A 23,809-nucleotide genomic window follows, 5' to 3' on the forward strand; every position below is an offset into this window, starting at 1 on the left:
ACATACATCTTCGGTCCCTCTTATCTTTAGTACAATTTTAACCAGAGATGGTGTGGGTCAATGAAAATTTGATCCACGACCCACCATGACCCACTATCACCCACCACCCAAATGCCCCATTGGCCCACTCTGACCCATCAACCATCGTGATCCACTCTGACCCACCACCAACTATGAACCACTCTGAACCATTGCGACCAACTCCGAACCACCAAAACCCATCGACATCAACTCTGACCGATGGCCCACGTCCTCTTCTCCATTGACTAAAGAGGTTACACTTGTAATAAAACAAGACTGTGAAATTATCACTTATCGGAGTTTGAATTTCTACCGTCAATGGCTCAAGCACCTCTCTGTTACAATACTGGTGGGTCTGACCTTTACGATATATAATGGCAAAGTGTTTCTCATCTTCCAAATTAAAATGAATTTAAATTTATCATATATATATATTTCTTTGTTGCCTTACAGACACATTTCAGTAGAAAATAGGGTGAAATTTGAAAGTTTCAAATCAAGGAAAAGTAGACCAACGTAAAAAAAAAAAAAAAAAGAGAGAGAGAGAGAGAGAGAGAGAGAGAAACTAATTTTCTATATAATTAAGCATGCCGTACTAATTGAAAATGCCAATGTAATTAAGTTTAGAATACAAATTTTATGGCCATTTTTCTCTAACTTTATGGCACCAGCTTCAGCAATTATAAATAGAAAGCAGTGGGTATAAAATTCAAAAAGAACTTTAGTTTGAATAAATTACTCAATTTGTTTCTCAACTAATATCAATCGTTTTCGATTATTTTTTACAAATCAACCCACTACCAATTTCCAATATATAGAAAATGCACCCCCGTCCCCCCGCTCATAAAAGATAATTTTAAAAAATGCCAGGACATATTTTCTTTATTTTTAATAAAGAGTTATATGTTGAATTTCAGCTCTCAGTTGAACGGCTTGTAAGATACTAAATTTTTCGCAAAAATTCGGACTTCTACTCCCCCTAAGGATATGTATTATAATGAAAGTGACACGCGTATGGTAACTTCCCAGTTGGGAATGGAGCCTGATTATATACCAAACGTCAATTCATTTGACTTTGCAATTTGACCGTGATGATTACGCAGACATAGTTACTTTCAATTTTTTATGATACATATCCTTATTTCATATGTTACAGATGATTCAAAAATATTTTTTCAAGCAGTTAGCTCCTCTAGAATCTCACAGGCTGCATCCCAAAATCCAACTCCTACTATCCTATGACAATCCAAAAGTGACTGAACTTTTTTTTATTAGAAACAAATGACAAAAGAAAAATGGAGATCTTGAAAGTAAAATGTAGAAAAGCTCGGTGCCCCCAATAACTACATATTTCTCCACCCCTTCATCCCGAACTTAAAAATAAAACTTAATTCGAATATGGTTAATTAGTGAATTTATTACAGTTAAATTCCACTCACTACATGCTACAGCTACAACTATGTAACAAAAAATAACAACTGTGAAACATGTTCTGAATTACTATTAGATTTCTTATGCTATTATTAAACATATTAAAATAGTAAAAGAGGATTGTTCGTGAAATAGTATATTTGCTCTTGATTTATAACTTTTTCATACGGAAAAATTAAAATATTATTCAAGTTTTAAACTTTGCACTCTGCAAATATGTTGCCCTCTAGGCAATGGGACTAATGTGAAATGTGGACTAATGTGGACTAATGGGAAATGCTGCACTGTTAGCGGCGCTGAAAACTTACGATTCGATTCTAATATCGAATGATTTCGATATCTTTATGTCGCTACGTAACCACCCTGGGTGCTAATGGAAGCTTAATTGGACTTGAATTGAAAGTAGAACTATTCACCTAAGCGACCACGAAACTATAGATTCGATACTAATATCGACCCGTTTCTAGCGTTTTTGATATGTATCCCGACAGTACTCTTTTTCCAGACTGTAAGAAATATAGTTAAAATTGCTCTAGATATATCAGAATTATGTTGAAATACACACATAAATCCACTTTTATATTCTGTATAAATAGAGAGTGAGCGAGCGAGCGAGCGAGAGAGGGCGACTCAAGGCATCACCACCTCCACATTGCAAAAGCATATATCAGGAATTGAATTGAAAATCTATGTAAAGACTTTCTGCTGTGGCATGCTTCATAAGGACAATTCCAGTCTGCTCACGTGACCTTTGGGGTTCATGAATTTTTTTGCGAGCGTTCCGACTTTGGATTCTCTGTTTATACCTTCTGTTTATGCATCCAATAACTTTTCAAAAACATAAATGACATTCTGTATTATGAATGTTGAGAATTACCCTCTATATGACAAATAGCTGCAAATAAATACACTACATGATTTATTTATTGCTATTGAACGAGTTTCTTAACTTGTATTTACATCCTCATATATAATACCGACCTACTGTGAAAATTATCTCAGATGTTATATTTTAAACATAATAATTACTATGTTGTGCAATGATTATGTTATATATACACAACTTATGTATTCTAATGTAATTATTTTATATAATTTTTCATGCATTGCGGAAAATATAATTTTAAAAAAAGGATTAGCCTAGACGGGATTCGAACCCTCAACCTTATGATTTGAAACCCGACAGCTTACCAATGAGCTAACACAACCTTCTAGCGATGTATAACGGATCTCAAGATAATTATGACATTCATATCCATTACAAACGCCGTTTCTGTTCTACTTTGACTTTTATTTTAGTACTCAGGCGATAATTATGTTCTATTTCTTAACTTTGAGCATTCTTTTGCATATGGAAAGATTCGTTAACGTATTTAAATGTTCCATTACGTATGGAGAGCTAAATGACAAACAAGCATGTGCTGAGATTGAAAAAAAAGGTTTCGAAATATTGTATCATTAAGTATTTCAATCAATGTTGCTTTTTTTTAACACTTGGTAACAAGTCTTATTATATTTAAAAGAAGAAAAACACATCTGCAAACTTTTTCCCGATTGCAAAGGCTGGCTTGGAGGTTCGAACCTGGCTTACTTTTTCCCGAAGATACCCGAAGCTGGACTTAGAAAATTATTGCCTCAAAACACCAGTAAAGAATGCGCTCAACCTTTTTGAGACAAGGTGTACCTACATATATGAATAAATAAATAAATAAGTTTACTAAAATCATGAATGTTCGCGTATTAATTTGGATTTGGCGGACCACGGTGGCTCAGTGGTCGTGCGTGTACCTCTGATGCATGGAGTGCTTCTTGGTTCGATTCCAGCTCGCGTCAAGTGAGCTTTCTGGTGGAGAAACACCGTGTGCGTGGGTTTTCTGGGGTTCTTCCGTTTCCTATCCATCATAATCGTGGGACGTAAAACTTAATTTCATTTTCATGGATTTGGATTAGCTTAGGGTTTAACGTCCCTTTCTAACAGCGAGGCTGAGACTACTTACAGCTTAACGTGGGATCGGAACAACATAAGCTCCCAGCGGGAATTGAACTCAGGTCTCTCGTTCCAAAGGCACATACAATATCCTCATAGGCACGAGTGAGTTCTGTTATTTCTTATTTACACCAGGAAATTTACCAAAAATCTTTAATATCAATGTACCCACATATTCATTAACAAAATTAGTTCTGCTTTTTTTTTTCACCCTCGTTCATCTTGTACTGTATATAGAGATATATGGTATATATAATATGCAATTAATGTGTGTATACATTTTAACGAGAGAAAAGAGTAATAATAATGATCGGTAAATTTAGTATATTGTGCCCTAAAATTCCACACATTTTTAAATGCTTCCCGTCCTCTCCATTTCTTGTATATATAAACCCCATCCTCACCTCTTCTTGTGGTTTTACACAGTGTGTCACTCGTTGAGAGTGGGTTGAGAGCAATGCAGTTCGAAAAACAATTTTGTGGAAAATGATAGCTGCATTCCAAAAGCGGCGTCCACTCTGGATACTATCACATACTGATATACCATATGTTTATACGATACAAGCATGCATGCATATATATATATATATTGGTTAGTTTACCCACAGGTTGAATAGATATGAACGTTGCTTCCGAGCTCCTGTTACACAAGGGCGGGGAGGAGGCAGATTGTGATTAATCACGGGAATTTTCTAACAAAACAGCAACAGTAATTAATGACATACTAGCGTGGTTCGCCTGACCCCTTTCATCCTCTTCTTCTGTCCCTCATGTAGCTTTTTTTTATGCTTCTGTGTATGTGTGTTACGTTTTACGAAGATCGTTTGGTCAGTAATATATATATATATATATATATATATATATATATATATATATATATATATATAAACAATATTATGTGTGTATCAGTGATGGAAAAATAAATGTGAGTGGTATGCAAAAAAAAAAAATGTATATGTATATATACATAATGAAAAGATTAATAATGTTATGATGTTTCTGACATTCAGCAGATGCTGCAAGTATGTACTATATCACAGGAGCAGTTAGTTACTGTAACCAGAGTATAAATATTGTATTATTTTTTTTTTCACTGGTCTTCCTTTTAAAGGGAAATTTTTCTATGTATGTATGTATAGTTAACGTGGAAAAAACTCTAGAAATAAAAAGGTAGGGCAAAGCAAATTTCCAATTTGTTGTATCTGTTAACATTTTCAATGGTGTTAGATGAAAATGAATAAATTTTAATAAAATTCGCTGTTGTTTGCACATTCTAAATATGATATACCTCGTATCTTCCATCATGTATGTATACAGTTGTGTTCAACATGTGAGCACTGTGTGAATGAATTTAGTCCATTAGTATAGTCGTGACTATCAGCAGTCCAGTTGCCATCAAAGAAGGTGGTACCAGGGCTAAATATTACCTCATAAATTAGGTATTCTGACATGAGAACAATGTTACTACAACTTCTTATTCAACCTATTTAGTCAAGATAAGAAAATGAAATGAAATTTTTGAGTTTTACGTCCCACGGTTATGCCGGTTAGGCTAAAGGAGGCGGTGGTGATGAGTAATGAGTGAAATGGTGGAATGAAGAAAGTGGAAGGAAACGGGAGAACCCCGAGAAAACCCACGCACACGGTGTTTGTCCACCACAAAGTTCATTTGGCGGGGTCTGGGATCGAACCCGGGACCCCAAGCATCAGAGGTGAACGCTCTACCACTGAGCCACCGCGGCCCTTAGTAAAGATAAGAATATCTATATATCGTCGCATGAGAACCAGAAGAACGTAACTCCATTTTCATAGGTTTACAGGCGAGAGGACAAAAATATTATTTTCTTAGATTTTTTTTTTTTATATAAAGAATATGGTAATTGAGCTTCATTACAACAGATGATGAACAAGGAGAACAGATGGCGTTACATTCCATTTATACCAAGTGGAGCTTTCAAAATTAATGTCCAAACATGAAGACAACGAAAACAGCATTTTTGGAGTTACATTCTTCTGGTTCTCATGCGGCAATATTTTCGGCAGCCCGTAACTCTTTTTAAGTGTTTTGAAGTTTGTATATTAACGTTTGTCACAGACTGATATGTTTAAATAAATAAAAGTTGATTTTTTACTAACATTGGCTTAAAAGCTTAACGATTGTTTAGCTAATACTCCTTTAAAATGTTGAGTTATGAACTTATATAGATGGTCCCAAAATGAGACGAGATGTAAAATTTCAAATTTGAGATAATCGTTTTCGAGACTAGAGGAGAAATTTTTCTAGCCGCGTAGGCAATACTGGCTCGTCTTGAATCTCAAACACTGTTTTATTGTTCCATGACTCAGTATAAAAACTAGGGATGGCCACAAAGATCCGATTCCGGCGGAACCGGTTCCACGAGGAACCGGTTCTCGGAGATCCGTTTTTCAAAACCGGTTCCGGACCTGGATCCGAAAACCCAGTTCCAGACCTGGATCCGAAGAACCGGTTCCGGAACCGGATCTTCTAGAACCGGATCCGTTTAGACCCGAAAACCGGTTCCACCAGGAACTGGTTCTGGCCATCCCTAATAAAAACTGTAAATTGAATAGTGATTGTACGAACACAGTGAAGAGCATTTATCAACGTTGAAAGTTATGCAAGTCATTACACAATATACTCCATTATTAAAATTTTAATATGGTTTAAATATTTCAATATCTAACTCGGGCTGCTCTGTAATGTAATTACAATGTCACTGTCTTTGCAGTTAATACGAATAAAATTAATTTTAAAAAATACTTCCTGTATATAAATAAGGAATAATCGAAGAAAAGAATCCAGTTATTGTAATATTAAGTTTGCAGCACTGATTGATGTCGGAGAGATTTAGCAACGTAGTGTAAATCACTATGCTTGATCTTACTGTCTATTCACTTGTTCTGGTTTGGCTTTTTGTAGTAGTCACTTGCCTCATAGAACAGTCGTTTAAACACTTACACTTACGTACAATGTAATCAGACATTTTTCGTAACGGAGTAGGGGGAGGGAAGAATCTATTTCGATCGGGAGACAGGACCGCGGGGAAGGAAAAATAGGGTGGAACCTAAGCTCTGTAGGTGCGCTAACACACTTAGCGCGAGCGATGTGGGATGGATTTATTCACTTCTGGCACACACACAAAGAATAACTCATATCAGAGACAAGTACAAGGTATAGTAGAATTTCGAATCGTTGTTTGCGACGCTCATATTCAAATTATTGTAAAGGAGAAGAGAATAAGAACTTTTTCTTAGTGTATTTTACACTTTCGAACTTGAATAACAAACAACTAATGTATGTTTACGTACTTTTTTTTTTTTTTTTTTTTTGCAATCATTCAGGGAACGAAAGAATATTCTTTATCTAAATTTTAAATTTATTTACTATGAAATGTTACTGTAAATTAGAGATGCAAGGGCTCGGAAAAAAAACCGGCTTTTTTGGAAAAAAACTCGGTTTTTTCTGCTTCGCTTTTTTCCTTCGGAAATTTTGGGCTTTTTTCAAAATTCTGCTTTAAATCGATAAAGCAGACTTTGTTTCGCTTCTCTATAACACAGAAAGTCATTTAATTAGTGGTTGATGCCGATAATAATATAAAACCTCGAAAGTAAACCATGAATTTCGAAAAGATATTTTAAACAATTTTACTTCAACATTCTTACATTATGAATTCCAAAGGATTAACCAATGTATATAATAAACACATTTTAACCTCCTATATACAAAAGTAAGCAGAGTTGGCAAGAACCATGGTTGTTTCTGAAAATGCCAAAAACCCGTTTTTGGGGGGCAGTTTAAACCAGGCTTTTTTGGGGTTTAAACCAGATTTTTTGATTTAGATATTTTGCTTTATGTATTTATATTACATATTCACAGAAATAAGTTTGTTTCGCCTTGGTGTTATTATTCAACAACGGGGTTATGCTGGAAGAGGTCCCATAAGCTTAAAGAAGTCCGATCAGTAAATTTCTTAAATTGAGAAACTCCCGCCCTAGCCATCGGGAAAATCCCGTCATTCTTTTAAATGTAAAACAATAACGGGAAAATCCTGTAAAATTTAATTTGCATGTAAAATTTAAAGGTCAAAGTATTATAATCAGTACGCTAAAACTGAGGTATTAAATTACAAATTTAGTATGTAGGTATCATTGAAAGTCCAATCCAAGCTAATGTTGGAAGCTAAGTAGGCAATCGATAAATTTTATAAATTTTAATCAATATATTTAAGCAACCTTCGCTTCTTTATAAAACAACAGGCATGCAGAAATATATATAATTTGGTTTCGTTTCGTATGTTTAGGCTTAACATCCTTACGTAATACTGAGGTTATCAAGGAGAAGACTTTCGCTTAAAGTGACATCCGAAAGAGTACTTGGTTTACACATGAAAGAAGGGTTGTGGTTCGATCGAGAATTGAACATGAGACACCTTGATTAAAAGGTGAAAAGGAGATAAAACTAATGCAGATGGTTTGACATGTGAAACGTCACCATGAAGTTCACACGATTCGCATTTTTGTTCTTTTAATTTTTTTAGTTTAAACCAGTTATTAAAAAAAAAAAAAAAAAAAGCTGGTGTAAACGAGCCAACCCTAAGAGTAAAAACTTCTTTTAAAAAATAAACAAATAACTAGCAAAATTCTATGTAGTATTTTTACTTCAAAATATTCCATACCCCCTTTTTGAAACAAAATAAAATTAAAATAAATCATAAGAAAAATATTTAGATTTTTATGATACAATCAAAGGCTGCACATCTGGAACTTTTGGTTCTGTATATTCCTGAAATTCTACAGTCAAGTTTTTTATAACCACCATCAAGGGCGCCCATCAGGGGGGTTAAGAGGGCGCTTGCCCCCCATAGACGAAAATGTACTTCAGAATATTGAAAATCCAATAGGATTTTTACATTAGTTACAGCAAAATTTGAAACTATTTTTGAAACGTCGCTTATACTTGCCCCTCCTTGGAAACCACAACATGGGCGCCCTTGACCACCATCACGGTTTACCCAGTCCTCAAGTTTTCTGAATTTTTAACAAGAGGGATTCAACATATCATTACGGAACTTCAAAAAAAAAAAAAATACTACGGAATATATTTAAGTTAAGCTAAATAAAACTGCACAACAAACGTGACTGAGTGGTTGGCTTTTGCGCTTCTATCGGGAAGTCCGGGATTCAACCCAGCATTCGACCATTCTGACAAAGCCTTCCTTTATTCCATCTGAGAATGTAGAAATAGTGCGTGTACTGGCCGACTAGGAGTGTAGGAGTTGGCTGACTTCCTTTCTTATTGTTTTTAAATCGTTATTATTACTAATTACCAGCAGTGACGGTTTTGCGAAGGTTAGAGGATCGGTCTTTCGGACTGAAGCCTGTTCTCCAAAGTTGTGGAATGTCTAAAACGAACGAAATATCTATTATTTATGCCTTTACTCATAAACTTTAAGCTCCCGTCAAATAAAAATTACGAATGTTTAGAAAAACTAAACATTAGTAGTAAGAAAACCCCTCCCAAAACACTTTTTTAAATTCGCCACTGATTCTCAGTATAAAATGATCTTCAAGGTTGTATCCGGAAGATTATTGCTAAACATATAAACGAAACGAAATATTAGTTATGCCTGTACTCATAAACTTCAAGCACCTCCCAAATAAAATTAGGACTTTTTAGAAAACGAAACAATCAGAGAAACCCCTCCCAAAGTACTTTTCTAAATCCGCTATTGATTATTTGTATAAATTGGTATTCAAGGTTGTATCTGGAAAATTATTGCTAAATCATTGCACAACTACAGTATAACAGAAATGTGGAAATACGGTTTGACGGAAATATTGAAAAACGTATGCTTTGACGGATATACAGAAAAACGTAAGTTTAACTTTCGTGCTAGAAGCTGGAGTACTAAGCTCTTAGAAATGAAACACGGATGACAAACTAAAATGATCTAGAGAAGGAAAAAAATGTCGATAACTCAAAAGTTAAAATAAAGTTAAGTAGCCTGTAAAATTGCCCTCAAATACTACATTCTTCATGTTAGCTTTAATTCGTAAAATATGTGCTCCATCCATCTTGATGGTGAATTACAGAGCTAAATATGGCATTCAGGTCGTGGAAATCTTATCTAACTATAGAATATACTGTAAGAAAGCTATTTGGATAGAAAAATCATGAAAATGAAAAAAGCCAACATTTCCAAAATTCTCGGTTTTTTTCCAAAAAAGCCGGCTTTTTATGTGAAAAAAACCATCGATTCAAAAAAGCCGGCTTTTTTGCATCTCTACTGTAAATGGAAACATGCAAAGCCAAAGACAAATATGTTACGCTCGTAGTTCAAAATGATAAAATAATAAGCTTGTGTGTCGGGGTCTCGATTGTCGAGAAAGCCTTTTCGTCGTCTCGATTCTCGAAAAATTTTCTCTCGTCTCGCTCTCCAAATGTATGTACAAAGCTTATACCCTGATACTTTTTTTTTTTTTTTTTTTTGTAAATCTCATCTAGAGAAGTTACCAGAATCCTTTCACGTCATCAGAGGTCTATGCAGGGTGTGTGATACAACAACATTCAAACAATATTTATTGTTGCACTATATTGCGTAATAACACGTGTGTGTCTTAACGTTAATAAATGTTCATTATGTTTCTACAATTCGTAATGACTTGCGTATCTTCAAACGTTGATAAATATTCGTACAATTACTTATATCATTTTGTAGTTTCTCTTTTTCCATTAAGAGGCCTAATCACTGCGAAATTAAAATACCGCTAATTTTACAGTAATTATGTGCTGTTTTCAAATAGATAAAAAGATAATCGAAATGTGGAACAGGAGCTCGCTGGATATTATTTTGCATAAGGTACTGCTATCACGAGTCATCTAGTAGCTTTCCGTTTGCAGCCATTTAGAAACGCGAAGATAAGTGCCGATTTTCAAAATGGCTGGAAATCGAAAGCAGATAAGTAAGTCGTGATAACTGTATCTCATGTAAAATAATATTGTCTAGGGAGTTCTTGTTCAACTTTTCGGTTATATTTTATCTATTTGAAGATATCACATAATTACTGTAAAATTAGTGGTATTTTTATTTCGCCGTGATGGGGGCTTCGTAAGACTCCGGTGAAGTAGAGTAGCCCACGAGACTAGCTAATTCTGTCCTCTTGGTTTGAAAACTAGACGAGAATTATCATGTTTCTCGTTTGGAATTTAAGAAGGTATTTGTCTCGTGCGCAACACTAAATGGCCCTGTTATTGAGGACTAGTTTGTTTTCTATTCTCATTGTGTAGTAATTGTAAGGCTCAATCAATACACGATGTTCTGTTTTGTATTTTTCAGGTTGTCTGTTGGTAGCCGGCAAGATTTCCTCGCCGTGGACTCCTGCGAGCTCCGGGCCGCCGGCCGATACCAATGGCTCCGGCTCGGATACCAAAAACTTGGATGTCGGCGAGGTAAGCCTCTTTAGTATTGTCTTAACGCGTAGGGAAAGAACATTATACGAATAATAGTGAATATACGTTGTGGTTTATTAATCGATCGAAATTTAAGTTTTTTCATGGAGTTACCATTTTTGAGTAATACTATATCAAAATTATATATTTTTTTAAAATCATGTTGGAAACAATTTGATAGTTAACTTACGTAACTTCGTATTACAGTGAAACATGCGTTTAATGGAATGCGACGATAACATTATTGATTTCCATTATGGAACTTATATAGAACTTACTACATATATCATTAACCACGTACTAGAAAGCTGCATAATCATTGTTTGTTATCGTTATCATTTGTATTACTCTAACCATTCGGATCTTACGTTAATGTGCAGGCCCTACATCCCATGCTGATGCTGATGAGGCACTCGGATCTCCAAAAGCGTCCAACCGGTTACAGATGGCAGTGATTGAATAGCAGTGTCTTTATCCTATATAACGTTTTACAGTGCCCCTCGATTAAATTTTGACAATTCCTCATAATAAAAAAAAAGAAATTAGCTTTTCATTTTTGTGATTCTCATACATTTATATTCTTATAAACCTTGTAGTTATCTTTCGGTGCAATATATTGACAGTCGCACACTAGAAAAGTCTACATTTAGTGAGAACAAACAGAGAGAGAGAGAGAAAGAGAGAGAGAGAAAATAAAAATAATAAAAAAAGAAAATAGTAGTCTCATACTTACTCTTCATGTAAATAAACGATGTTTCATCTCCACTCCAAGTTACAGGTTTCATCAAGGGGCGTTATTTGGGGCTTCAGGAGGGCAATAGCTCCCCTTAAGTTCTGATATAATAATGAAAAACTTAAAAATGTAGTTATATCAATCAGATAATCTTTTCCCCCAAGCATAATCTGAAATGACGTTGCTGGTCTTTGTGGGTCTCCGCATCCCATGAATCACGGGTCTGACCTGCTTCCAGGTTCCACCACTGTTAGAGGCACATTGTTTTAATCCAAAATATTTCGAGGATTTATCGTTTTGACTCGACAATTGAGACTGCTGTTATTTGGTTTGCTTGTTTGTGTATGGTAAAACTTTATCCAATAAACCCTGGCATACGCATCATGCGGTTTTATGCAGTAGATGTGGCCATATACAATACATATCATTAATAATATTTTTAAAAAGTGTACATTTTCTATTAGCTTGATTTTTATTGTACGTATTTAGTGTGACACTAGAGTCGGTGTTATACAACACCTTTTTCATTTAATTTTTAAATGAACATCCATTATTTGAGAGCTGCTGAAATTAGATCAATGCTCTAGGTGGGTAAAAAATAAACTTCACGTCACATTACCCAGTGTGTGTGTATATATATATATCTATCCCACAAATAACCAGGCCAATCGTAGAAGGGGAAGGGCAGGGAGTGTCACATATCCTGCGAAGTCAAGTGAACTGAAGCACCGTGTCAATAACATTGTTGCTGTAGCCATTTACGCTTTGCGTTGCTTCGATTGATGCTTATAGCCTCTGTCTCTGTGTGTATATACCAGTTTGATTTTGTTAGACCATATACATATATAAAACATCAATGTGCTCTTTGATAAAATATCATATGTCAGCCCAAAACCAGAACAAAGGGTGAGAAGAGTACTATGCGGCGATGCATATAATGAACGCGGGCGATATTACAAAATAATAATAATGAGGAAAAGTGTGCATGTATTGTGTTTAAAAGTGTTAGCGCGTACGTATCTATTTTTGATATCCACACTCACAGCCTATTTTCTTCTCTTGTGTGCCTGTTTCAAAATTAAAGAACATGGGTAGCATGCTTACTCATACATGGTTCAAAGGGAGAAACCATGAGTTCCAGACTGTCCTGCAAATTTTGACTAGATGCACAAAATTAATCAGATTTTAGCTACGTTGTTCTTCCAGCTTTCCACGCAAGTACTGGATGACCTTAAAAGCCCATAAATCAAGAGAACTGATAAGCAATACGCTACTTTAGTATGCAATAAGTCTCGTGAAAAATGGGACAATCCTGATTTTTGGAACAGTATCTCTCATGTACCCATCAATTTACTCGGGACAGGCCAATGTCCCGTATTTTAGTCCCGTCCCATTTCTCCTCTCAGTATCAGCTTATCGATAGCAATATCAGCAAGATGTAACGTTCAGTATAAAATTATATTTTGTACAATATATGAGTAAAAATTTCATGTACTAATTTTCTTTGTGTGAAAACCCCGTTAGCATCATCATCATTTTTTTAGAACAACAATTAACGCTAACGCTCTCGCTTTCCGTGCGAGCGGTGCCGGATTTGATTCCCGGTGGGGACACTCGTTCGAAAAAGTGTAAAAACCTTTTCCGGGCGAGCCGTCCTGAATGAGGTTTTCCTGGCTTTTACTCATTCACAGCAGGCAAATGCCGGGGTGATTCCTATCTTATAGGTCCCAGGCCGCTTCTTCCTTCCTTACCCAATCCTTTCTATCTTCCTTTTCCCCGGATAGTGTGCTCGCCGAGGGACGTTATCCCTTATACGTGACGGGTTAAATGGTCTTAGATGCCGAAAGCCCAGAAATCTAAATCCTAAACAACACTTGATTTTCTTGTCATTGAGCATTATTGTGTCTGTGTAGAACATTGTAAATTCATGATTTTCTTTCGTCTGCTAGATTCGTAAATAACATACTATTTGGGTAGCATTTTCAGAGGGGGAAAAAAATCTCATCTAGATACAGAAGTTATATTAGTTCTCCAGAAGCATAAAATTTCCTGAGACCAGATTGCACTATAGATTGTTCGTTGCTTCTTTGTATCCATTTCAAATAATGCAGTGAAAATGTTTCCAATAAACGTATTCTATTGTAGTTTTTTTTTGGGGGGGGGGCGAAGGTATCCCGTATTCTTATGGGGAAAAATATGGCAGGCTTAAGTGAACCGGCTACGCAGTGCGTTCGCAACGCGTTTTGTGGCTCATGCGTACGCTTGGCATACGCTGACCATGCATTTAAATGTGGGTGGCTAATCGCAATGCGCTGCAAACGCGAAAGCAATAAAAACACGCAGAAAACGTTTGCTTGTGCGCATTTGGTGCGTTTCGGAACAATAAACCGCCTGCTGCTTCGGAATCGGTAAAATATGTCTAAAGGAAGGAGAAAAAGGAAAGAAGTGTTGCCAGGCAAGTGGATTTTAGCAAGACCTTCATGTGTTCTCACAAGAAACCAACTGAAGCAGGTTATTCTGATTCTACCCTTCCGGCGCGGGAAATAATAATAATACTAATAATAAAAAACAGATCTGGAAATCCTGACTGGCTTACAGTATGATTTCTAACTCTGACAAAAGTAAAATTACTGAGTAGCCACGTAGGTCGCGTTCGCAGCTTGTGAGAGTTAACGCATCCTTGTATAGCCGTAGTCAACTCTGACCTTCCTCGTGTGTTTAGTGGTTAGCATACGTGCTGGTGGTACACGTGGTTTCACGTTCGAAGAGCATTGGATCACGGTGGTTCACATTGTGGTCCACGTCTCATCCTCGGTGCTGAAAAGGGAAGCTAAACTTCAACAACCAAACTATACTTTACTTCAATGTAAAAATCATCCTTTGCATGCGGTGTACTGTTCTTAAGACATTTTAAGCGTTCAACTATATTTCTTCGAAATCTTGAAAACAGAACTGTATTTTGACTTGTGAAAGACTACTGTACACATTTTTCCATTTTTTTTTTTTTTCGACAAACTACAGAAAATACATTGACAGTTCCCGTTACTTGCTCATCTCTTAGTTTTTCAGCCGTTAAAATTACTGTCAGGGTTGGCAAAAACCATGGTTTTTATTAAAAAAACAAAAAAAAAACGTTTTTTTGGTTTAAACCAGTTTTTTTTTTTGGTTTAAACCAGGTTTTTATGGTTTAAATGATTTGCTCTATATATTCATATCATATATGGACAGAAATAAGTTTCTTTCGCCTTGATGTTATTATGCAACAACCGGGTTATGCTGGAAGGGGTCACATAAGCTTAAAGCGGAATAAAAACCGCTTCTCGAGTTACATCCTAGAGAAATTGTCCTCCATTTGAACTCGGAACCAGGACTAATTGGCCACAAATGCGATACGTCTGCCGACTCACTCACGAAGGAATCCTGATAAAAAAAATACGTTGTACTGATCTTTACATGCTTCTTAATATAACTGTCAAGAGTCATTTCAGAAGGACAAAAAGATAAACAGTTGCACAAGTGAAACCATTACACAGAATTAATTACATATGAACAATTTCAAAGTACGACGGAGTACAGAAGAACTAATCTAGTTCAAGTTAGTTAACAACGACTTTTATTGGTCCAAATTAAAGAAATACACCGACTTAATCTGCATATCAATAAGAAAAGGGAATAAAGATACGAATTATTTGAGTCCACTTTGGCTCAGACTCATTTATACATAAATAGATACCAAAGATACTTATTTCACTAAATGCCTCTCGTGGGGTCTGTATGACCCCCCCCCCACACACACACAAAAAGTACGGCATTTTCGATGTATTTTATCAATAGTAAACATTGAAACGAAACAATATTTAGAATTTTTCTTCGATTGCAATTACATAACAATAATAACAACTACAAAAAAATCACAAAATAAACATTTATAAACTTGTAAAAAAAAAGTTGCTATTGTAGTATAATCTTTTTGAGTAATGAATGGGGAATTTAGGTCTGAATATAATACGAATAATATACGGGAGTGAAACGTGATAACCCACAAATGTGTTCATCAAGATTTTACAAACACTTACACTTTTACGAACATTTTTTGTTTTTTGGTTTAAACCAGTTTTTTTTTTTTTTTTTTTTGAAAAAAACAGCTGGTTTAAACCTTGGTTTAAACCATGGTTTAAACCACCTTGGTTTAAACCAGCCAACCCTGATTACTGTAATCACGCTTGGAGTTCATAGGAGCCGTACTATTCGCTGTGATTTCCGCGCCAACTTTTACTAATGAACTACTCTTCGACTCAGGGTACTCTTCGTCGGGCTACTCCATTTAGATCAATTTGACAGGGGGTGATTTGTCTGGTAATGAACCAGTATAGCTGTAAATTTCACGGCAGCAAACAAGCTTCTCCAGCCGACGTTTTCACTTTCTTTGTGAAGGTACTGTCTTTCGGTTGGGTAGGAAAAAAGGTTTAGTTTATGGGTGGGTCTTCGGGTAAAGAGTTAAGAAAAAGAAGTTACGAATTGTTTTGAATGAAGAATTGTATTGGATGCAGCAGAAACATGGACACAACGCAAAAGCGACGGAAAATACTGGAAATTTGGTCGTAAAGAAAAATGGAGAGAGATGAGTCGAATGAAAAACCAATGTGGATGTGATGGGAATAGATAAGGGTGAAAAGAGTACTTTTAGACGTAAATTAAAAGATACGGTTAAACTGGTAAGGACATTGGCTAAAAAGGAACTGTATCATGAGGGATATAATAAAAGATACGATGAAAGAAGCTACAATTGATGGATAGTACTAAAAGGAAAAATACTATATCAAGACGAATACTCGGAGGACAGTGGTGCATGGAATCTTGTTTTCGGCACGTAGCTTGCCAGTAATACATAATACCAATGCTGTCAGAGTAGTGCTTAAGTTATCGAGAGATTTGTAATAGCTTCAAATATGGTGAATCTGCAGCGAGTCACCACTACTCAGCCTGTGCATAGTAATGCTATACCGGTTGTTGTTCGAAGTATTCGCATCTATTTGGGTCCGGTTTTGCTAGTCTATGATTTTAACGGTGAGTAGTTGTATGCATAAGGAGGTAGTGTTCCTAGATTGTTAGAAATTTTTCCTAAACGAAACATGATAAATGCAAACGAATGAAGATTGAATTTACCATTAAAGAAAATTAGCTGAATTCGTTACCTTTCCCCCTGTGTATGATGAAGTCTTTATATGTAAAGGTAACTCTGTAAATTGGGGAGGCACAGTGTCTCAGTGGTAGAGCGTTTGCCTCTGGTGCGTGGGGCTCCTGGTTCGATTCCCGGTCAAGTAAGTTTGTGGTGGACTCTCGTCCATGAGATGCTAAGAAAAGTGACTCCAAATTAAGGGTATAAATAAATATAAATATTCCAACTTTAAGTAATTTTTCTCGTGAATACATGGACGAATATATTTGAAAATAGTTCCGGATTCAGGATCTTCAAATTTGTATTAAACGGGCAATCAGAAATGTATCCAGGCATGGTCACTTTTTACTAGTGGCATGATCATGAGTTCTTTACAAAGTGTAGTATCCCTGAAACTTCTCAAGTTAGACAGCCGCCAAACAATTCTGCAATATTACAGGTTGCGAACCACTCAGTCCATGCTAGGAACGGTACTTCTGCTAGTTCACAATACTAAGTAAGGAGGAAGCAACTGTTAATGTGAATTTGAGATATTCATTATCAAAGTTAAAAAAAGTTCGTTGATTTATCCATAGTAGTTATTGAAGTGCGGTTGAAGACGTCGGACACAAGCGTTTATGATAATTATAGAAGGGAAGACCCTTGTATAGCAAAATGATCGCTTTATGATTGTCCCATCCGTCCCGAAAATGAAAAATGCAGAGAATCCAGCGTTGGTGAATAAGGGAAAGACAAGTGCCAGATATTCATTTCTTACGAGACGAAAGGTCAAGGTTTATAGAGATAAAATCACCTTAGGTCAGGGGCATACCCACAGAGGTGGTCCACCGGGTTTGAACTACCCCGAAATTTTCTTACTCAACATATGTGTACAGTTCCTCAATAAAACTATACTTGTTTAACAGGAAAATGATTGATGTGGCATAAAAATTTGATCTTACACTTCATCTGTACTCTTTCTCTTATAAAATAATAATAATAATAATTTAATCTATCTATTTTTCTGAAAATATATAGGTGCAGGTATTTGCGTATTTTACAATTATTTAACTCTTTTCGGGTGCAGAATAATACCCATTAAATACTACTTAGACGTATTGGCTTGTAGTGTTGAGCTCCCAAGCTTGGAGCTCTCTCAACAAAAATTTCTGGATGCGCGTCTGTCTTAGGTCTGTATTCATGTCCGATTAAAGGTGAGCATAACATTACATTGAAATGCGTATCATATGTATATGAAATATGTAATTGCATTTATGTATTAGAATTATGGGTAATAATTTCCCAGGAATGTACAGTAGTTTCTCTTTTCACACATTGAGGATCACGCATGATGAGAGAATGCATATAATGTTTGCGATTCAAATAGGAAAAGAAATCGTTACAAGTGGTATTATCACTTTCCGGAGGCCTTAATGGCTTAGAACGATAATTACCATAGAATCAAACGAAATAATTTGCATTCACAATAGTACTGTGTGTGTGTATTCAGAAACAGCACTTTGTATTGTTTTCGTTGAACATAATTACGCATTTAACGGTAGACGTACAAGTAATGGTTTTAGGAAGCAACAGGAATAACAGCCACACTGTGTCAGGACAAAACCTGAGGTCGTAGCTTTATTTTTATTTTATTTTATTTTATTTTATTTTATGGCAAAAGACTAGGCGACTTGTTTATTCACACGGAAATTCACTAGTTACATTGCTTTATGAAAACACTAATCTTATAGTATCTCCGGTATCGTGCGCTTGTAATATTATATTGCAACATTTGACAAACTATCACATGTATATTATTGTAATAAGACAATTGCCCTTTTGCTAATGTAGTGGCCAGGTCTCGGGTTCGAATTCCGCTGGGAGGAAAAATAATTTCACAATTATTCAATTTTATTAATCATCCATCTCCTTTATTCTAAAGAGCGTAGGGCTCACGTCCGCATGGTCTCAGGTTTGATTCCCGGCCGATGCCCTCAAAAGGCAAACTGGGGAGTCAAGTGAATGAAAGACGTGACGGCTGCTAGGTCTAGAAAGCTCCTGATACACCTGTTAGAGACTGGCCAACGTAGCGCGTGCTCGTCGCTAGACTGGACGTAGTTCAGCCGATCGCTAACAGATGTCGTTGGAGCAGCTCAGGCCCACAAAAGGACTGTTACGCGAAGTGCTTTTTTTTTTTTTTAGTCTAAAGGACATAACCATGGAACATTAAACTATTGTGCTGCCAAAATGTCTTGAGCCGTGGCAAAAATGTGAACTAAAGCTCACACCCCCGACACACCCATGTGTTGAGCCAATAAGGGTTCAGCTACTATTAAGCGATAGAGCCTTGCAGCCATGTGCACCAAAGGGAGTGGAATTCCTTCAGCCAATAGCAGCGCTTGGAAACGAATACTAGGTGTCAAGTCAATGTGGTATATTTATTAAAAAATGGCCTGTTAAGTTCCCCTTCTGCCCGCGTTCTTAGATGACGTCCAACTTACATGTTATATCTTCACGTCTCCGCATACTTTTCGATTAAGTTATGATTGAGGAACTCTTTCGTTGAGTAAAAAGCGTTATCGGTTTTCGTGCGCGAGCTCCGCAGCTAGGAGTACACAGGGCGACCACCATAGGTGACTCTATAGGGGGAAGGGGCCACGGTAGCGCAGTAGTAAAGCGTTCACCTCTGATGCATGGAGTTCTTGGTTCGATACCAGCTCGCGCCAAGTGAACTTTGTGGTGGACCGTATGTAAACCCATATGCGTGGGTTTACTCGGGGTTCTATTTTCTCCATTCCTCCCTTTCATTTATATCTCATCATCACAGTCTTCTTTAGCCTAGCTGGCATAATCGTGGGACGTAAAACTTAAAGATTTCATTTTCTATAAGAGGGAAGGGTGGCGATCGATCTCCGATAAGAACTACCGACCCCCAGACCTATAATGTAGGCCAAGTAATACAGGGTGTCAGAGAAGTCCTTCCCTGATTACAGAAATTGATAACTCAGGCTAGAAATACGATAGAAATATGAAACTGGTGTTGAATTGTTTACAAACTATAAAAGGTTTGGTCACATCAGTACACTTCCACATGAGCACCCTTGGTAGCACGTAGCACATCTAGGCGATATTCAGTTTCCATCCACACATTAGCCAACATCACTGGAGGAATCGATGCAACGACTGTGGTTATTCGTTGCTGCAGGGTTTCAAGATCTGGTACGCGTGTTCGGATGGAGCTTGGATGTCATGGATAGAGCTTTTTGGCATCTGTAATTCACGTGAGGCCCTGCGCACCGATTTCTTAGGACTTCTCAGAAAAGACTGCCGCACAGCCTCCACCGTGTCTGCTGAGGTTCTTGGTCGACCAGACCTCGGAAGGTCAGCAACCGACCCTGTGTTCTTGAACTTCTCATACCAGGCTTTAATGCTCTTGACATCAGGTGGAGTCCTCCCAAATGTTGTCTGGAACTGTCTCTGCACCGTGGTTGGTGATCGTGTCTCATGGTACCACAGGACACACTGTGCCTTCTCCTGGTTGGTTGGTATGGCTTCTTTGGCTTCTTACTTACGTACTACAAACCTAAAACAAACAAAATTGAGACTTGGTAAAACAGAAGAAACCTAACACAGACAAAAACTTTTATAGTTTGTAAACATTTCAACACCAGTTTCATATTTCTATCTTATTTCTAGCCTGAGTTATCAATTTCTGTAATCAGGGAAGGACTTCTCGGACACCCTGTATAAAACTATTATTTTCGATATTCAAAAGAAAGGTATCCCCCTCAAAAATTTCTCTACCCCGCGCTTGCCCCCAAGAAATTAAAACTATTGTAGCTTTTACTGACCGACCACCTTCAGCTCCCTCCTGAAACTACCAACTGTTTGTTTCAACGCAACCCAGTTTAATTGGATTAGTGATTTTGTATTTAGTAAAACTTCAGTAGGTAACCCAATTTAAAATTTTAGTATTTTCGTGCTCTTGTTTTTTGAGAGAGGACGGCGTTAAAAAAGAAAAAAATGACCGCTCTGTTATCGTGGAGGTTTATGTCCTTATTAACTTGATTACTTGCGTCGCTGAAGGAATGAGTTCAGTTTTTTTATTTTTTTTTTTTTCAAAAATGTAAGTATTTAGTCTGGTAAGTGAAATAATTAAAGCAGGATAAGAAGAACTAAAAAGTAAAATGTACATACTAATTGGAGAAATTTGAGAAAGGAATAAGTACCGGAAAGATGGGAATGCAAAGTTATCTTCCCGGTTCATAAGCAAGACGATAAGCGTAACTGGGATAATTACATAGGAATCACTCTACTCAATACAGTATGTAAAATATTTTCTAATGTACTGTTCAATAGCATGAAGGAAAAAAAAAATAGAGTATCAATCCGGATTCAGACTTGGAAGAAGCACGATAGACCAAATATTTGCAGTGACCAGATCTTGGAAAAATTCCATGAGTACAATATTGCCTTACATCTATTCTTCATAGATTATAGAAAGACATTTGATAGTCTTACACGAAATAAAATTTACAAAACCCTGAATGGGATTAGCATACCAAGAAAGATAGAAGGACTAATAAAACTCACAAACACACAAGTTATTAAGACAAGGAGAAATGTCGACAAGATTTGGAATTAAAACAGAAGATGCGGTCTGCATTAATTTTCAACCTAGCACTTCAAGACGTTGTTGGACAAATAACAGGACAGAGCAGTTTTACATCAATCTGTGCAACTACTAGCATATGCTAATGACATACTGATAATAGCTTGGATCGTACAAAGTTTAAAAGAAATATTTAAGCAATTGGATAGACTATCCCGCCAAATTAATGAAGAAAAAACGAAATGAGTGAGAATTTCCCGTACAGAAAAGTGCACCAATGAACAAGAGCTAAAGATAAATTATTATAGGTTCGAGAGTGACAACATTCAACTATTTAGGGTAATTAATAACGAGTGACCATATGTAAAGACCTGGAGTAAATTAAGATCTAAGTGCCATTTGAATAGTTTTGATATGACGTTTTTCCTCGAATTTTTGCCGTGCACATGCACGTCACGCATTCTATTGGCAATGATCTGGACTACTACGCACAGGTTTGGCGCTTAGATCCGAATATACTTAAACTGACTTGGCCCATAGACCATCATTCCGGTTATAATTCGAAACTTCAGAAAATGGCACTTAGATCGAAATTTACTTCAGGTAATGAAGACTATAAGACGCATAATACAGGCTGGCGACAAATGTTATTGCAAATAAGAAAAACTATTCAAAGCCAAGATACTATCTAGGGAAACAAAAGTGAGAATGGTAAAACTCTAATAAGACTACCTTCATACCGTTTAAACAAACAAGCAAATATTGCACTACAGTAAGCTATAATTTCAGAATAGCTATTCTGTACATAAGCATCACCAGGGCTCGAAAAAAAAAAATATATCCTTGTTTAGATACCAGTCCTCAAAATCAGGTGCTATAATAGTAATACAAATCATTTTTACATAGAGAGCTATTTGTTCTCTTCTTAAATTGTAGTTACTGGTATACAATGACCAGCCAAAACATTGACCACCACCCGCTACTTTTTGAACGAAATCACCGGGCTGACGTTAAGAGGCACGGGACAACAGAGATACACAACCAGACGGTGACAGGTGTCTTATCGGCGAGTCACTTCATGCTTAAGAAAAGTTATTAAAAACGAAGTACTACTCCATTATTATAGATTGTAGAAGAAATATTGCTTGCGTCAAGCAGCTTTGTATAATATTTGTATTTGTTAACAAAGCCACTGTCGAAATCAATAATTCTGTTTTTTTGACTATGTTTTGACGGATTATATTCTGTCAAGACTTATGCCATACAACTGGGCGAACTGGCTAAAGGCGTTGCGATCCCACGCTCTAGGGTCGCAATGGCTAAGGCCACCTGTGCTTGTTAAAATAACAATCCACGTAATTTGTCCTACACGTACATAATTATGTAAATTGAGGTATCACGATGTTCTAGTATTGCTCCATGAGTTGGCTACTCGGCACTGTGAAACCAAAAACGAACAGCTTCAAGTTTCACTCTACTTAAACAACAAAATGTATGCGAAATAGTAAAAGTTTATTTCATAATTGGGATGATTCCGAGAAAAAAGTACAAGATCTTGTAGTTGGAATAAAATTTCGTCAGGCAACTGTAGTTCCACATTTTATTTCTATGTAATTTTGTCCTTCCATACGTTGTATGTGCGTATGATTGGTACTAATCAGGTGTTGCAATTAGGGCTATGCTATATCCGGATTTAGATATCGAAAATCGATATTAAGAAATATCAAAATATTGAAATCTAATATTTCCATGTTTAAAAATGTTCGATCGAAATATATAATTTTGTGTAGCCTTAATTTTAATAGTAAAGTGTTTATAGAGTTATTTATCGTGCAGCTATGTAACGTAATGTGTATTTCTTGCAGATTAGCACAGTAGTGTTTCTCCATAGGATGTAATTGCACCTGCACAGAAGTTTTTCCTCACTCATTCCTATTTGGCCGAATTCTAGTTTGCTAAATGACCTATTGCACTATTCACCAGGAAAGCGCTCTGTAATGTCATCACCATTTGCTGATAACTCCGAAGAAGCTTGTAGGTCACGCTGAAGCATACATCTGCCGGGAAAATATGCTAACAAGGCTAATTAAAAACGAAGTGTTGTCAACTATTTGAAAAAACTAGTATTGTGAGTCTTTATGCTTTTCCAGAGATACTTTTCTGTGGGAATCTTATGGATAAGAAAAAGGCTATGCGCTGACAAAAAATCTATAAATTAAAATGCTAAATTTATATATTTGTGGTCAAGAAAAGTTTATATGTTTATGGCCAACCCTTTCAACAATGAAATCTCGAAAACCAGGCCCGTATCCAGGGGGGTCTAGGGGGGTTGGGCTCCCCCTAAATTTTCGCTGCCCCCCTAAAATTTTCACGGTAGGCTTACAAATGAACTATAA

General features: G+C 36.5%; 1 protein-coding gene across 9 annotated transcripts in view; it reads left to right on the forward strand.

Moving 5' to 3' along the window:
* Window positions 1–23,809, forward strand: part of sd (TEA domain transcription factor 1 homolog scalloped) — a 388,541-nt gene that overhangs the window by 273,876 nt on the left and 90,856 nt on the right. For all 9 annotated transcript variants that reach the window (XM_081738954.1, XM_081738951.1, XM_081738958.1 and 6 more), the window contains one exon: window positions 10,798–10,910. In XM_081738954.1, coding sequence (XP_081595080.1) covers window positions 10,798–10,910 — 113 coding nt within the window. The remainder of the gene's footprint in view (window positions 1–10,797; window positions 10,911–23,809) is intronic.

The sequence above is a fragment of the Thermobia domestica genome, chromosome 14, assembly GCF_964235325.1.
Source record: "Thermobia domestica chromosome 14, izTheDome1.hap1.1, whole genome shotgun sequence".
Lineage (NCBI taxonomy): Eukaryota > Metazoa > Arthropoda > Insecta > Zygentoma > Lepismatidae > Thermobia > Thermobia domestica.